This window comes from Oncorhynchus mykiss, chromosome 27 (genome assembly GCF_013265735.2).
Source record: "Oncorhynchus mykiss isolate Arlee chromosome 27, USDA_OmykA_1.1, whole genome shotgun sequence".
Classification (NCBI taxonomy): domain Eukaryota; kingdom Metazoa; phylum Chordata; class Actinopteri; order Salmoniformes; family Salmonidae; genus Oncorhynchus; species Oncorhynchus mykiss.
The window spans coordinates 15,227,052-15,244,970 of record NC_048591.1 but is presented as its reverse complement, the minus strand read 5'-3'; the positions used below and the strand labels follow the sequence as shown (position 1 = coordinate 15,244,970).

The 17,919-nt window shown below is 42.6% G+C and overlaps 2 protein-coding genes across 5 annotated transcripts in view; both read right to left on the bottom strand.

Annotated features, from left to right (window-relative positions):
• Positions 1 to 468: 468 nt before the first annotated feature.
• On the bottom strand, positions 469 to 2,408 carry LOC110507084 (sorting nexin-19-like). The gene is made up of 3 exons (XM_036965778.1): positions 2,148 to 2,408; positions 1,589 to 1,676; positions 469 to 785 (listed from the first exon to the last, which is right to left on the bottom strand). Exons 1-3 carry the CDS (start codon positions 2,395 to 2,397, stop codon positions 662 to 664), a joined length of 462 nt encoding a protein of 153 aa, XP_036821673.1. The 5' UTR covers positions 2,398 to 2,408; the 3' UTR covers positions 469 to 661.
• The window catches only part of LOC118936438 (sorting nexin-19-like), a 33,778-nt gene continuing 18,046 nt past the window's right edge, over positions 2,188 to 17,919 (bottom strand). For all 4 annotated transcript variants that reach the window (XM_036965773.1, XM_036965774.1, XM_036965776.1 and 1 more), the window contains one exon: positions 2,188 to 2,311. The gene's annotated coding sequence lies outside the window, so the exon portion shown is untranslated. The remainder of the gene's footprint in view (positions 2,312 to 17,919) is intronic.

The window sequence follows — 17,919 nt, the reverse complement described above, 5'->3', positions numbered from 1 at the left end:
TGTGTTTGGGCTTTTGGACATCAGACACGTATTCTGATCAAACAGAAAACAGGTGTTGGGTAATCAAAGCTGCTCCGGATGTGTGGCCGATGTTAGAGACCCACAAATGTTATGGACTAAATCAGAGACAGACCTGGATGACCTCAGGTTCCAAAATGTCAGAGTTAAAGGTGGGGACACATGAATAATGGAATTTATCCAGATACTGTCACACCCTGACCATAGTTTGCTTTGTATGTTTCTATGTTTTGTTTGGTCAGGGTGTGATCTGAGTGGGCATTCTTTGTTGGATGTCTAGTTTAGTCTTGTCTGTTTCTGTGTTTGGCCTGATATGGTTCTCAATCAGAGGCAGGTGTTAGTCGTTGTCTCTGATTGGGAGACATATTTAGGTAGCCTGTTTTGTGTTGGGATTTGTGGGTGGTTGTTTCCTGTCTTTGTGTTTTCTGCACCAGATAGGACTGTTTCGGTTTTGCCACATTTGTTATTTTGTATTTGAAGTGTTCAGTTTGTATTTATTATTAAATAAGATGAACACTCACAACGCTGCGCTTTGGTCCTCTCCTTCCCAGGAAGAAAGCCGTTACAGATACATTAGGCTGGACTTTCATCGAGGGCTATTCACTGACAGTTGTTAAACGTGTGTGTGTGTACACCAGTACTTTCATGGTGGTAGTTTCTCTGCGTTTTTGGAGAGACTTTGCAGCAGGGTTTTCTGAAAGTTTTCCTCAGATGTTTCAGGGATGAGGAACTTGAGGAAAAGGTCCCAGATAGAGTAGACCAAGTGTCTGTACAGGGTAAGAGTCACAGGTTAAAGGTCAGGGGTCTCCCAGAAATCAACTCTCCAACATTTCCTCCAAAAGTATCCACCATTTAACTATCGACAGTTACAGGTGGACATTTTAAGTTCGTTTAAAATGTTAAAAACTTCATCATTTGGGGCTTGCGAGTTTTACAATGGGCCAAATCACAACCTGATATTTCTGCAACAAAAAAAAATTCCCCCAATCACATCAAGGCATGATTTAGGCGAAAGCATACAGCCGAAGAGGACCAAAACCTAAGCTCCTACGCGGTTCAACGAGCCAAATTACTTCAGCAATGGAATCCTTACAATTGGCCGTGTTCTTTGTTCCAGTGAAGAAAATTCCTGAGACAACTCTCGTGATTTTAACAGCATGTTTCAAACACTACAGGGACTTAGTTGAGTCGTAAATATATTATACTGTACCTTACGCACACACACCTTATTTGAACATTTCAATAAGAAGATTAGGGTGATGCATGCCTCTATAATCAAAACTGATGCATCTTAAGAACAAAGGGCTGGCAATGTATAAATCATCAGCCTGACCCAATGGAAACGTGTCTGGAAAGAGGTATATCATATGGAACACGCTATAAAGCTTGGCTGATGCCCACTGATTCACAACCAGCTCATCACTTAGCTTTAGAACCCTTTATCAACTCCTCATGCCATGTTCCTTCATAATCTATTGTAAGACCATGATGTCAGGCTCTTTAAATCATAGCCAGACAGACAGGCAAGTGACGTAGTGTATATGACTTTGTTTTTTGTGTGTGTGGTCACCTGTTTATGTAAGGGTTCTGCAGAGATTCCAGTGCAGTCTGCCGGCTTAGTCTGTATTTGTCCGAGCACAGCACTTCTGAGAGCAGATCTGTAAACACAGAAGAGTACAAATATAGAACTGAGAGGCCATATAGGACTCCACAGAGAAATCAGAACAGCCAAGGTCACCAAAAATATATTAACTAAAAACATAGCTAGTTGGATAAAGTAAGACCAGCAGTCCCTGAAATGGCTTCTTAGCCGTAATACAAAATTAATTGTATGTTTGCAGAGGTAGATAGGAATGAGAGAGTATGGGCCAGGGGTTTTTCCTGATCATTTGCTGTAATGGACCAAAGTTACAACCTAGTTTATTTTTCATGGTCAGGTCACAAGGTCAGGATAAACTCCTGGGTCCTGTTTATTTGTAATGTTCATAAAATAGTACATTTGAACATAAAAACTAAAATTAGCGTTTCTTATTGGACATGTCCATAATCCCTCCTGGTTTCAGTCCATTTTCTTCTATTTGGTGCCTAATGAACATGAGCCTGCCTCTTCGTTATTCGTAATCACTTGCCTGGTAGTAGTTTCCTGAGGCAGTGCATGGATTGCTGCTTGGTGTCCTCCTTCTGTTGGTGGCTGTGCACCGGGCGGTGCTGGGCTGGTAGGCTGCCCCCATGCCACACCTCCTGCAGCCCCCGCAGGGTACAGGTCAGGTTGGCCACGCTCACGTTAAGCCAACTGCAAGTGACAGACCACACACACATCAGGGAAGTGATCAGGACAACATACTGTAGATATATTGAACAAAAATATAAACACAACATGTAAAGTGTTGGTCCCATTTTTCATGAGCTGAAATAAAAAATCCCAGAAATGTTCCATATGCATAAAAAGCTTATTTCTCTCAAATGTTGTGCACAAATAGTTTACATCCCTGTTAGTGAGCATTTCTCCTTTGCCAAGATCATCCATCCACCTGATAGGTGTTCCATATCAAGAAGATGATTAAACAGCATGGTCATTACACAGGTGCACTTTGTGCTGGGCACAATAAAAAGGCCACTCTAAAATGTGCAGTTTTGTCACAACACAATGCCACAGATGTCTCAAGTTTTGAGGGACCATATAATTGGCATACTGACTGCAGGAATGTCCAACAGAGCTGTTGCCAGAGAATTAAATGTTAATTTCTCTACCATAATCCGCCTCCAATCTTGTTTTAAAGAATTTGGCAGTACATCCAACAGGCCTCACAACCGCAGAACAAGCGTAACCACGCCAGCCCAGGACCTTCACGTCCGTCATAAATGTCATCACAGTTCCTTTAGTTGAAATATCAACTTACTAGTGATACACCGATACTACATTTTGGACAATACCTGATATTTTACTTGACCCCTCCCCCCCCAAAAACGATACCGATAACCGAGATTATGCATAATTTATGCATTCTAGTACAGTTAAATACTTAACACACACACACGGACGCTGCGGTCTAAGGCACTGCATCTCAGTGCAAGAGGCGCCACTACAGTCCCTGGTTCGAATCCAGGCTGTATCACATCCGGCCGTGATTGGGAGTCCCATAGGGCAGCGCACAATTGGCCCAGTGTCGTCCGGGCCGTCATTGTAAATAAGAATTTGTTCTTAACTGACTTGCCCAGTTAAAGAAAGGTTATATATATGTACAGTGGGGCAAAAAAGTATTTAGTCAGCCACCAATTGTGCAAGTTCTCCCACTTAAAAATATGAGAGGCCTGTAATGTTCATCATAGGTACACTTCAACTATGACAGACAAAATTCGGAAAAAAAATCCAGAAAATCACATTGTAGGATTTTTAATGAATTTATTTGCAAATTATGGTGGAAAATAAGTATTTGGTCAATAACAATACTTTGTTATATACCCTTTGTTGGCAATGACAGAGATCAAACGTTTTCTGTAAATCTTCACAAGGTTTTCACACACTGTTGCTGGTATTTTGGCCCATTCCTCCATGCATATCTCCTCTAGAGCAGTGATGTTTTGGGGCTGTTGCTGGGCAACACGGACTTTCAACTCCCTCCAAAGATTTTCTATGGGGTTGAGATCTGGAGACTGGCTAGGCCACTCCAGGACCTTGAAATGCTTCGTTGCCCGGGTGGTGTGTTTGGGATCATTGTCATGCTGAAAGACCCAGCCACATTTAATCTTCAATGCCCTTGCTGATGGAAGGAGGTTTTCACTCAAAATCTCACGATACATGGCCCCATTCATTCTTTCCTTTACACGGATCAGTCGTCCTGGTCCCTTTGCAGAAAAACAGCCCCAAAGCATGATGTTTCCACCCCCATGCTTCACAGTAGGTATGGTGTTCTTTGGATGCAACTCAGCATTCTTTGTCCTCCAAACACGACGAGTTGAGTTTTTACCAAAAAGTTATATTTTGGTTTCATCTGACCATATGACATTCTCCCAATCTTCTTCTGGATCATCCAAATGCTTTCTAGCAAACTTCAGACGGGCCTGGACATGTACTGGCTTAAGCAGGGGGACACGTCTGGCACTGCAGGATTTGAGTCCCTGGCGGCGTAGTGTGTTACTGATGGTAGGCTTTGTTACTTTGGTCCCAGCTCTCTGCAGGTCATTCACTAGGTCCCCCCCGTGTGGTTCTGGGATTTTTGCTCACCGTTCTTGTGATCATTTTGACCCCACGGGGTGAGATCTTGCGTGGAGCCCCATATCGAGGGAGATTATCAGTGGTCTTGTATGTCTTCCATTTCCTAATAATTGCTCCCACAGTTGATTTCTTCAAACCAAGCTGCTTACCTATTGCAGATTCAGTCTTCCCAGCCTGGTGCAGGTCTACAATTTTGTTTCTGGTGTCCTTTGACAGCTCTTTGGTCTTGGCCATTGTGGAGTTTGGAGTGTGACCCTTTTGAGATTGTGGACAGGTGTCTTTTATACTGATAACAAGTTCAATTAGGTGCCATTAATACAGGTAACGAGTGGAGGACAGAGGAGCCTCTTAAAGACGAAGTTACAGGTCTGTGAGAGCCAGAAATCTTGCTTGTTTGTAGGTGACCAAGTACTTATTTTCCACCATAATTTGCAAATAAATTAATTAAAAATCCTACAATGTGATTTTCTGGAATTTTTTTTCTCATTTTGTCTGTCATAGTTGAAGTGTATCTATGAGGAAAATTACAGGCCTCTCTCATCTTTTTAAGTGGGAGAACTTGCACAATTGGTGGCTGACTAAATACTTTTTTGCCCCACTGTGTACACACACACAAGTTATTTTGTTGGCATTTACATATGTCCCCATAACCAGTAAAACATAATCAAAACCTATTTCTTTCACTTACTTGCTGTGCTGTTTCGTTGTTCATTTGTTCAGTCATTTCATTTTCCACCAGGATTTATATGGAACGCCATTTGGGTCTTTGCGTGTCAAAAAAGATACACGTCAAAAAACACAAAACAATCTGTTTCAGTTGCTAGCTAACAATATAGTTAGGTGTCATCATCTAAAATAACCCTAATTTATAAGACAGTTCTTATTTGATTAATGGTGGTCGGACCCATCTATGTGAAGCTAGCAACAATAAGGATTAGCCACAATAATGGACTTTGCGGTTAGCCTTCAAGATAAAAGTATGGCATAATTCTACTATTTGTATTCATTTGCATCACTGTCGATGACACTTTTATTTTGAAGGCAAACTAATCCTTATTGTGGCTAGCTTCACACAACCCGGGCCGGTCGACCCTCACTAGCCAGATGAAGCTAGCTGGCTGCTTATAACGTTAGCTTTGGGCAACAGGGTTAAGTAACTGGCTAGCTATTTATTTTCATGAACTGAAGTTCAATTTTAATTAGCCGAACAACAAGTGTTCCATAGTATGAATGTCGTGAAGCTAATAGCAGTGGCACTATTACTATGTAACTCCGATAGGGCAACATCTGAAAAATAGCGCACTTGGTAGTGTGTACTGGTGCTTGACCAGTTGGCGAAAGCCAACATCACCCACGACAGAGAACAGTTGATTGTCAAGGGCAATGAATTCCATTATCTTGGCTTTAATGGATGAAATTTCTCTATGAAATGTTGTTACTCTTTCAAATGACTGCTTGATCCACACAGCAGACATTGTGTGGGCTAGGTTAGGAATGCTGTGTTGCATGTGTAGCGCATTTTACGTGGCGTCATTACGTTATGTACCTACTTTATATACACATCAGCTTTGACTTCGGTTTTTAACATCGGCGTTAAACTAGACATCGGGCCAATACCAATGTTGGTATTTTTAGCTAATATCGGCCGATTCCGATATATTCACCGATATATCATGCATCCCTACAATTTACTTCTGACAAGGTAAACCGTCCACTTCTAAATGAAGACGTGTGTATGACGATGCTGTCACATGGAGAGGACATTTTACACCCAACATGATTAAAACCTGTTCGCAAAAAATACATTGAAGAGACAGTATGACACACACACAAACAATAGGGTCCACTCCACACTGACTTACAGCATAAAGGCACAGAACGCAACCACCCCCATCCACATGTGCAGAGGTATTTTGAGCGCAAGGTAACGGCCGTACTACATTCCAATAGCATTACAGAAATGCAGTAGATGGTATTAATCAACTAAACAAAAGTCGTCCAAAGAACGTGCCATGCTTGTAAAATGATCGGTGTGTTTACAGTCATCCACACACAGGGAGAGAAGATTTGCTGTTGGTCTCTTGAGTAGGGCTTACGCAAACAGTGTACACAAAAATAGTTTGTATCCAGACTCTATTCAACTGGATGAGAGACTTGATCAAAATCAATGAATAACACTCTGCAGATGTTACATAATACTGTAAAATCCACAAAAATATGGTTCATGGCACATTTCAAGGCCCTTAATTTAGTTATTTCATTACAGGTTTTTTCATTACACTGCTGAGGGACATGGACGGTTCTGAGAAAACATGGATCTTGTTTTTGTTTTGACTATCTTATACCCTGTCATTGTTAGTATGTTTCATAACAGCGAGGCTGGCTTACCAAACCAATACATGATGACATCTGTGTGGAACCACGATGTGGGACTGTGAGAAAATGTTACTATAAAAAAGCCTATGAAGGATTGCCTGCTAAGAACCTCTCTCAAGATTGATGTGAGCAATTATTATCTTTGCACATACAGTATGTTGTATGCCTTGGAGGGAGAGAGAAGATAAGTTCATATTAAAAATAGGTTCCAATGAGAGTCTACTTCGGAGTTCAACTAACAAATAACAATGACTAGGAGTTCTAATGAGAAAATACAACTTATGTAACACAAGTCAAATGGATTCCGTCCTAAAATTTGATGCATATTGAGCTCAATACTTGTGCTTGACTGAAGAAACTGCCATGTCTCACAGAGCAGCTATGAATTCTGGGAAGTGGGCCGCAATTGTTTTTTGCCACGGATCTCCTACTCTTCATGCCTCTGAAGTTTACTCTGCTCATTAAAAACTCAGAATGTGGACAATGATGAGTGTCCGTTCAATGCCGCATACCAACCGGAGACAAGTGCATTAGCCTAAATAATGGTCGCTTACAACGACGGAGACGAGTCGAAAACACAAGCACAAGGTGCCGAGACCAAACATACTCTCTTCCAGACAAACATTTAAAAAGTGCTTTCTTTTTTCACTACTTTGGGGAAAATCTTTGGACTTTTCGTCAGATCCTTCTTAAAGCATTGGGAACCCCCCAAGTCTCCCCCGTCTATAATGTCCTGGGAGGGCTGGTCTGGTCTGACATCCACGCGGCCGTGGTTTATGTCTTGGGGAAGCAGCAGTCACTCCAGCTCCTCCTACCCAGTCACTAGGGAGGTTTATAGCAGCCCGACTGCACTATTTCATCAGGAAACACCGAGGCCCTGGAAACACTCCCAGCAGGGCCTTGCACTCTTTGATACGCTGTGATGTCTTTCACAGTCAGCATCAGAGTACGTCATGTTCACATTGGAATAACGTCGCCCTAACTTGGTTCCCACGGTGAAGGTCTTCTGCTGTGAGTAACGATGTAGGGAAACCAACCTAAGAAGTAAGCCTACTAAAGAATGGTATGTTTCACAGTGGGCAATGTTGACTCTGGAAAAGATCAGGCATCTTGATATATCGATGAATGGCACCCGTAATTTCCCACCACATACTATCTAAATCCATGATATTGTACAGTACATATTACAGTACCATTGATGAAAATTATGCAACAGAAAGTGCAATAGCTAACCAGCCTCTCAACATTAGCATCGGTGGATGGAATGCTGGCGTCTCTGGGATAACAAGAAGACAAAAGCTGCACTTGTCCAGACAAACCATTTAAGGGCTGTCGTTGGACCACAGCTAATGTAAGGTGATGGAACTAAAAAGCGAGTTGACCCGGTGTTCAGTTTATGAAGTGCAGCCCATTTTGACTGGCAGCGGCTTTGACAGGGACGCGCAGCATTTGCAGGGAATACATTTCTCCGCCTCAGGAAGAATGGAAAAAAAGGGTTACTACGCTCTCCCGCAGCCAGCCATGTTTAAACAACCCCGTTTCAAATTCTAATAGGTGCTTTGATTTCTTCTGACACTGCAAAAACATCAACGGGATAACTATATTCCATTTGGAAAAGTGCCTAATTGACGTGAAATTCGCTCGGAAAAAGTGACAGCCCGAGACGTGGTGTTGTTCGGGTAGGCAATGGAAAGGGGAGTGAGAAAGACAGTTAATTCATTGTCTGTGACAGACAGAGCCAGACCCTGATGCACATGCTGGGAAGAACCCCTTAATATCAGCACATTTGGAGCATATTGGCTCTGCTAGTTGATTGTCATTTCTTCTCACTGGAGCCCTTGTTGGAATTCCCTAGCTGCTTCTAAGTGACATGATAGTTGAAGACGCAGTAGACCACTCTCTCACCTACATTTAATACCTTGATACACACATGGTTGATGAAACGTATGGAAAGGCATCTTCTTGTTTTTTATGTAGACCAGAGGTGTCAAACTCGTTCCATGGAGGGCCTAGTGTCTGCTTGTTTCTGTTATTTTCCATTCAATTAAGACACAAACAACCATGTGAGGTGAGTTCCTTACTAATTAGTGACCTTAATTCATCAATCAAGTACAAGGGAGGAGCGAAAACCCGCAGACCATGGAATGAGTTTGACACGTGACGTAGACGATTATCAAAATGGACTTAAGGATTTAGAAGTCCATCATGAAGAATGCACTACAACACTTGAGAATGAAGAACCTGTGCTTAATTGTTAGGGATATTCTGCCATGACTGTGGGCTGCGAGCCTGTCAACCCAGTTTAAAATGTGAGGCCTGTCTGGGTTCAGGCTTTAACACTCATTCCATGTGATCCATGTAAAACCCTCCGGTGCCAATCACATAAACTGTAGTTATTATTCTGAAACCTTGGGTGAAAATAACACAAGGACTTGGCTCTCGGCAGCCAATGGTATAAACGCTTTTTCAAACAATAATGTGGAGGAGGACATGAAAGTGTTTTTACAGAGCTCAAAGAAATGGGGGAAATGAAACGACTACTTTCTCTAAGGTCAGACTCCAGCACAGCTGAATTAGCGTACTATTTTAAAAATAGACGTTGGATGAAACACCCTGTCCAAATCCTGCATCACACTTCAGTTTAAATTACGACAACGCTTAAATTGTCTCGATGACCTAAAGCCATATCTGATACATTTCCCCTTCACTCAAGATTCAAAGTTGTGTCGAGTTAATTACCAGAACCAAAACATCCAACAAAAGTCAGAATGATGGATTTTAAGCATGGCAGGTGTTAGTGTATGCAGATGTACAGTGTAAGTGCACAGGGAAATATAGAAAAAAAGGCCAACTGCTAGTTGAATTCCGACAATGCTGGTGCCAAACAGAGCAAGATGCCTAGGCAGCCAAAAAGCTGAATTATATCAATCTATTTAGCTAGCAGAATAATCAAACTGGGAATAGAGGTCTGCAGCCAGCCTTTAAACAACTCATTACACGTTAACAGACTGTTCCACAAACCCAGAGGCACACTGGACTGAGACAAAGTGTTCCTCCTCAGTGCAACGTGTCCGCTTTAGCTCACAGTAATCATTTGCATCAACAATACTAAAGCCTGTCATACACAACAAGAGCATTTTTCTCCTCAACCACCTAAACCAAGGTTCAGGGAAAGATTCCAAGGGACTTAAAGGGATATTTTGGGATTTTCACAATAAGCCTATCTATTTCCCCAGAGTAAGGTGAACTCGTGGATACCATTTTTATGTCTCTGCAGTCTCTGCATGCAGTTTGAAGGAAGTTCCTAACTAGCATTAGCACAATGACTTAAAGTATATGGGTATCTGCTAGCATGTTAGTAGATAGCGCAATGACTGGAAGTCTATGGGTAACAGTAGTTAGCATTGGCTCACAAAACTACCTCTACCTTCCTTTATACTGAACACAGACGTAAAAATAGTATCCACGAGTTCAATCCCAAAGTTTCCCTGTAAGGGAGGACTTGTTTTTTTGTAAAAACTAAACACAACCACACGGATGTAATAAAGATTGAAAGACAAACAAATAAACACGTATTTACAATACGGTCGGTTACACGAGAGCGCCGTCTTTATCCGCCGGCTGCATCCCCAAAGTGGCTCCAGATGGGCTGTGCTGCAAACTCTGTCAGATGAGAGCTAGCCTCATGAATGAACATGGCCTTCAGGTACAGACCAACAACACTGGCTGGAGAGGAGGACAGCTGGGGATTATTTCTGACCAAAGAGACTACCATATCGTGCAACAACAAAATGAATGCTACTCCTCTGTCCAAAGACAATTGAAAATTGTATGGCTAGGCCACCGCTAACTGCCAAACACCTGAAACACAATGCCATTCTCCAAGTATCAGAGCGCTAATGACACATACACAAAACGTCTATTTGGAACTTTAACCATAAACAAAAAGAAACAATTTAGGATCTTGAGATAGGATAAAAAGGAACAGAAATGTCTTCCGACAGACGGATGTCATCTCATCTGCGTGACGCCTTCCTTCTTCAACACCGGTAAAACCACCTCTACTTGAGTCAGAGGCACTGCGGCTTCATTCGAACTCTGATAACATCTCTGCACATCGATGTGAAGCCAAGACATTGTTTACTCTGGGTCTCAAAACCACCTCTACTTCAGTAAGAGGCGCTGCGGCTGCATTTGAACCCCGATAACATCTCTGCACATCGATGTGAAGCCAAGACATTTTTACTCTGGGTCTCAATTAGTCTCGGCCCTCAAGGCCAAGGGCTACATCAGAGGTTTGTGTAAAGTACGAGAGGAGAAATCTCAGGCTTAATCAAAGTCAAGCCAGAGTTTACATCTCCGAAGAGGAGAACATTGGGCAGATGGCCTGTGAGCAATAAGGCGCATCATCGAGGGGCTCTTGAGAGGTCTGTCTGTCGAGTCCTGGTGGATGTCTGCTGTGAGGAAAGTCCTTAACTGTCTGTGTGTCCAGAGCCTGGGGGGGTGAGAGCGAGTGAAAGAGACAGATGGACATAGAGAGAGGCAAAGCTAAGGCTGATAGTTCTGTGTGAAGATGGGTGTGTGGGACAGGGGCACCAGAAGGCATCATTTCCAACTTATAAACAGCCAGGATGTTGCCCCCCACCCCCACCATAAAAAAAGCTGTGTCCTCTTCACTTGAGAGCTCTCAGGAAAGAGCACATATTTTTTCTTATGACCCAACATCTTGAATGTCGATAAATTGGAAAGGACTTACAGGAAGTCTGCCACTGAATGACGCTGAATGACTCATGTTAATTACAGGCCCAGCAGAACCTCATAAGGGATAGAGGTTGGGGGCTGACAAATAATGACACAGCAGAGTGGGGGCTATTCAGTGGCAGTGCTGGGGCCTGTGGCGCCATTATGAACAGTGTCTTTAGCACTGCAGGCATACTATAGACACACACTACTGGGTTCACTGCAGCTCCCACAAAAGGGGCTGGGGAGGCAATACTATGAATCTCCTCTGGATCCGACAATGCCTTGGAGGGAGACTCATGAGACTGTTAAAAACCGGGGATGAATATTGTGTGTGAAGTTCTGTGAACACGTGTGGTGGCACATTGGTCTGCCGGCAAAGTGTGCTCATCAGAGGGAGACTGATAGCTTGGTGACCACCTCAAATAACCTCTATTGACCTCAACAGAACACACTATGCTGTGCTTCTATGTAGGTCTATTAGGCAAGCTTTTCAAATTGCGTTCAATCTGAATTGTGTAGTAGAGACAGTGAGAGCATTTAATCAAAACTCACACAATGCTATCCAAAATCCCGTAACAATCTCCCTCTGTTCTTTGCACACAAGTGGTCAAGAGAGGTTAGAAGACCAAATGAACAAGAAAAAGATGGTAGAAAAACATGCTAATAAAGATTCAGAAGCCTTTGTAAATGACTTTCATTACAGAACCATAGACTATAAATTGATGGTTCTGGCTATTAAAATACTATAGTCATCTTGTTGCCAGAGTTCTTTATAATCTATTTAAGAAACTTAATGGCAGTCTCCACTGTGATTGTTCATGGAATGCACTTCCAGAGTTGATATTAAAATAACCATGAGCCAGACTTGCGCTGTGCTTACATGGAACCACCAAGAGTGGGAAGCCATTTGGATGGGACAAAATTAGTAGTTGGCCAAATAAGCCAATGTTTTTGTTATGAAGTGTTAATAACACATGATAATCAAGCCCCACTCAATACAGCCAACTTCCTGGTAAGAACGGAGGAGTGTGATCGTCTGGGGTGCATTTCTCTTCAAATAGATCCATCTCCACTGTGGTCTTTATTCTGAAAACCTTGTATGGTGTCTGGTGTCCTAATCATTCTGGCATGCCTGGGTATGTGAGGAGAGCGCCACATCAGAGAGCTAGCGCTTCTCATACCTGGGTTCAAATAGTATTTGAAATATTGCAAATACGTTGACTGTTTTCTTAAGCCTGCCTGGAATGAGCCAGATGGGTGGGGTTTGCACTCTCAGGACTATTTCATTGGTCCCATTCCGCCAGGCGAGCTCAATCAAACATGGCTTACGTATTGGAAAGATTTCAAATACTATTTGAATGCAGGTCTTGTGCTAACACGTTCCACTGAAACCTCTGCTGAGCCGGTTAGCATCCAAAAGGTGTCTGGCAGACTGAGACCTCCAGACAGCCTCCAGGCAGATTTTGGATTTTGATGGGAATTAATTGTTGGTTCCCAAAAAGTCCTCACAAATATAGTAAGACATAGCTGTGTGTGTGCGCGCGTGCTGTTGGCTGTTTTTATTGGGAGTATCGTGGTGCCTCATTTGACCGGCTGGTCAAAACACTGACATCTGACGTTACCAAACCAGATCACGTGTGTGGCTGGGGCAGGTTTGCAGAAAGGCTGATTTCACAGTCTAGTGCATCGCATCCAGGACAGTAAGAGGCCATGTATTTATCCAGCGTCCATCTCAAAATCGCCCTTTTCCTGCTAATTGTCCTCCTTGATTCACTTGCGCATACGGCAGACTCCCTTGAACAAATTTCTGGTGACAAATGGCATGTAATTCTATACCAACGATTGTGGCCTGGAAAACTATGGCATTATAGCTACCATAATTTTCTCATTACAGTCCATCTAAAATATACTACTAAATTACTAAGAAATGGCATAAAGTTGATAAAGATTGGATACTGCTACAGTATGGGGTGAAAATCAAAGAAAGTATAAGGAAAAAGTTATACACCTAACATTCCAATAGGTGCCAAGCTAGTACCCAAATCCTAACACTCAATTACCATACATGGATCGGATGAGTTACTTTGTCAATAGCTTGTTTCATCGTTTTCATTTGCAAACTCTTCACTGCCATAGATATTAGTAAATGAGAGTGATTGAATATATGCAGCCTATGAGACGGTTATAGAAGACATAGTAGCAGACCAGTCAGTCTGGGTGGAATACGTCTCTCACACGAGAAATGAGAGGGGGAACCTGCCAGACAGTATTCCTCTCTGTTAGTAATTACTCTTGTGGGTTGGGGCTTGCCAGGAAAGAGCAATTTACGGCAGCAGGTGACATGTCATCCTGAAAAGAAAATCACCCGGCAGAATTTCCTTGCGGTCGGAGCGGCACACGACGAGAAGAATACCAGGAGCCATGAGCAACCGCCAGCCCATGATAAGCACGGACCGAGAGGGAGAAAGGGTGATGGAGAGGAGCTGTACTCGCCAAAATCCCACCCTTACGAAAAAAGATTGCTGTCAGAGTGCATTGCAGTCGGAGTGTAGTATAACTGCAGTTACAGTGCAGTATAAATGCAGTTAAACTGCGTCTATAATACCACAGTCGACTGCAGTTACTGCACTTTTACTGAGGTTTCAAAACTGCAATCTTTTTTAGTAATAAATAGTACCTCAAAGCTCAGCAGACAACTATAATCAAATCCAAGATGTTAACCTCTCTGGGGTAGGGGGCATTATTTTGACATCCGGATGAAAAGCGTGCCCAAAGTAAACTGCCTGTTACTCAGGCCCAGAAGCTAGGATATTTATATAGATTGGTAGATTTGGACAGAAAACACTCGAAAGTTTCTAAAACTGTTAAAATAATGTCTGTGAGTATAACAGAACTGATTTGGCAGTCGAAACCCAGAGGACAAACCATCCCAAGAAACATTTTTTTCAGCTTACCATTTTTTTTCAATGACTATTACTTTAATTACAAGTCCAAGTCCTCCCAGATTGCAGTTCCTAGGGCTTCCACTAGATGTCAACAGTCTTTAGAAACAGTTTCAGGCTGTTTTTTTTTTTTTAAATGACCCAGAAATTGTAGTTTTTCTGGGTGGCTCCCATTTTGGCTGTAGTGTTTCCAAGCACGTGGAAGAAAGCATTCTTTGGTATTTTTCTCCAGTAAAGACTATGATTCTCTTTCTTAAATTTGAGCGTTTATTTGCGTATTAGGATACCTAAGGTTTGATTATAAACGCTGTTTGAATTGTTTGGAAAAGTTTATTGGTAACGTTTGGGATTCATTTTGTATGCGTTTTGATGGAGGGAAAATGGGTGGATTATTGACTGAAGCGCACCAGCTAAACTAAGTTATGTATATAAAGAATGACATTGTCGAACAAAAGGACCATTTGTGATGTAACTGGGACCGTTTGGAGTGCCAAAACAAGAAGAACATCAAAGGTAAGGCATTTTTTATATGGTTATTTCTGACTTTTGTGTCGCACCTGCCTGTTTGAAATATGATTTTCATGTGATTGTATGTGGGGCGCTGTCCTCAATGGCAACTATAAATACAGTGCATTCGGACTCTGGCTTGGCCACTCAAGGACATTCAGAGACTTATCCCGAAGCCACTCCTGCATTGTCTTGGCTGTGTGCTTAGGGTCATTGTCCTGTTGGAAGGTGATGCTGCCACCACCATGCTTCACCGTAGGGACGGTGCCAGGTTTCCTCCAGATGTGACACTTGGCATTCAGGACAAATAGTTCAATATTGGTTTCATCAGACCAGAGAATCTTGTTTCTCATGGTCTGGTAGTCTTTTAGGTTCCTTTTGGCAAACTCCAGCTCTAGGAAGAGTCTTAGTAGTTCCAAACTTCTTCCATTTAAGAATAATGGAGGCCACTGTGTTCTTGGGGACCTTCAATGCTGCAGGAATGTTTTGGTACCCTTTCCCAGATCTGTGCCTCGATACAATCCTGTCTCAGAGCTCTACGGACAATTCCTTCAACCTCATACCTTGGCTCTTGCACTGACACTGTCAACTGTGGGACATTACATAGACAGGTGTGTGTCTTTCCAAATCATGTCCAATCAATTATATTTACCACAGGTGGACTCCAATCAAGTTATAGAAACATCTCAAGGATGATGAACGGAAGCAAGATGCACCTGAGCTCAATTTCGAGTATCATAGCAAAGGGTCTGAATACATAAGTAAATAAGGTATTTCTGTTTTTTTAGCTTTAATAAATTACCAACATTTTCTAATAAGCTGTTTTTTGCCCTAGCACGACACAGCTGATTCAAATTACCAACTCACCATCATCAGGCTTTGATTAATTGAATCAGCTGTGTAATGCTAGAGCAAAACGAAAACGTGTACCCAGGGGGGCCCAGGGGAGATTATGGGAAACCCTGGCTTAACCTACTGAGGTAATCCACCATTTCAATACACATGGCTCTCTTTTACTGAGCTTTAACTAACACATTGTTGTACATCGTAACTCAGATGAAATACCAGTGAAGGCAATTACAATCAGTGCCCAGAGGCGCCCCAATCAAAATACCTTAAACTTAGGAATTTAACTAATTTTTTCAACAGTTAAAGGGAATATAGATTGAATACTTGGCCGGGAATCAGTAATGATGAATACTGGTGACTAGTCAGGCTAGTATGCATAAAAGACTGTCAAGTTGGGCCTGAAACTATTCACGTGTTGTTGACATTGGGCTGCATTGCTTTTAGCTGAACACTACTATTTTTGGTCAAAGGAGCATTGATAGGACCTCCATTTGTACTAAAATTACCAAACAACTTTTCTGAACCCGAAGGTCACAGAACTATGCCTCTGGTTTGTTGTAACAGAGCACGTCGTCCCCATGCAGCTCAGTTGGAAGAAAAAGGATAGCTGAAGTGTGAACATTAGCCTACCGCTGACTTCATGTCACTGACTGTTTATGACAAGTGCGTTTATCGCTTATCAGGGCTAATTTTACCCAGCCACAGATCGTGTTGCTGGTTGTGCACTTTTCAGAAATCAAACAATATCTCCCCTGGACCCTTTTGGGCTGACCGTGTTGACCAGAGTTGACTCCATTATGTCCTTGATGTCCAATGTCAGGAGCACAGGGGTGAATGCCACTAAATGGTCCGGCTTAAAGGGATACATCACTCAAATTAGAAAATGACAATGGCATATTTGTTTCCTGACGCTGAAAGAAGGACGAGATGAGACCGCAATCCACACTTTGGATTTGCTTACCTAGCCATTGTCCCCAACAGCTAACTTTCGCACTTTTGAACCAAAAACCAACAGAAGTCAATATGTTTGATATAAGCGTGTTTTAAATTTCAAGTATCCTCCAGACACAGCTAGCTGACTGCACTAGGGGGAATACAGTTTTGATAGAACAATGCATTTCATAATGTTTGCTTTGGCAGAAAAAAACCTCACCAAGACCTGATCCTTGCCTGGCAGATCACTAGAACCCATAGAGGGTGTCCGTACACTTTCCTCCAGCCAAGATGTTAAGCAGTGGTGGGTGACTTGATTGCAACATAGTCACGAGGAACCTTCCCTCCATCAATGGCCTTCCCATTGGGTACTAGTTCAACACTGATATTGCTCATTATTTTGGTCTCATTCTGATCACACCGTTGAAGAGGGTGCCGTGTTACAACAGGATGTCACACCTCCTCAACAGAACAACGAGTGATAGGGTTACATAACAGGGCTCTTTTCCATCCCTGCTATGCCAAATATGCTGGAAACAAATGGCCTGACCACCAGTGCAGTGGACTCAAACAAAAGCTGTGCGCCTGCAATGGGGTCTTCCTCCACCGCTCCTTCACAGCTGGGTGAACAACTCATAACTCACAGAGTACGAAGAACAGAAAGACCCTCTGTGCAATGAAAATAACCAGCACCACTGTTAGAAACCACCATCTCGGAGGGAAGTCTATTTTGGGGCCAATCATTTAGGCTGAACAGCTGAACTCGTCCTGGCTGTCAATGAAAAGCTTTCACCATTAAAGAACAACAAGGCCTCATACTTTGTTAACTCCTGATGAAAAAAAATCAGCTTTGACACCTCCCCAAAAAGACGACGGCTAATGAAACATTTTAGTTGAGAGGAAGAAAAAGTGTCTTCTGGGACAAGGCGGAATCCAAGCCAGGACATCAACAGAAAAACATTGCCATGAAACAGCTGGTGTTTTTTTAAGTTCTCAATAAAAATAATTCAAACAAACTATTGGGTAACAGTATTACACATCTGTAACGTTTCGGGCCTGTCCACCATTCTTCATTCCATCGTTCCTCTCCGAAAATGGATGTTGGCTGTGGATTCAACATGGCGGGGAGCCCTGCTGTACACTACAGCGCAAATGACCCATTTGACATGGTTAAACATCTCACCGCATGGATCTGCTCCACACATGGCAGCAGAGCTGGAGAGCCGGGCTGTACAAGCTGTGCTCAGACTCGTCCTCAGCAGAGTGCAGACACTGTCTTTAAAGGCAGGAGGAAGGAGTGGAATAAGAAGGCCAGGCTGAGTCGAAGATGCATAA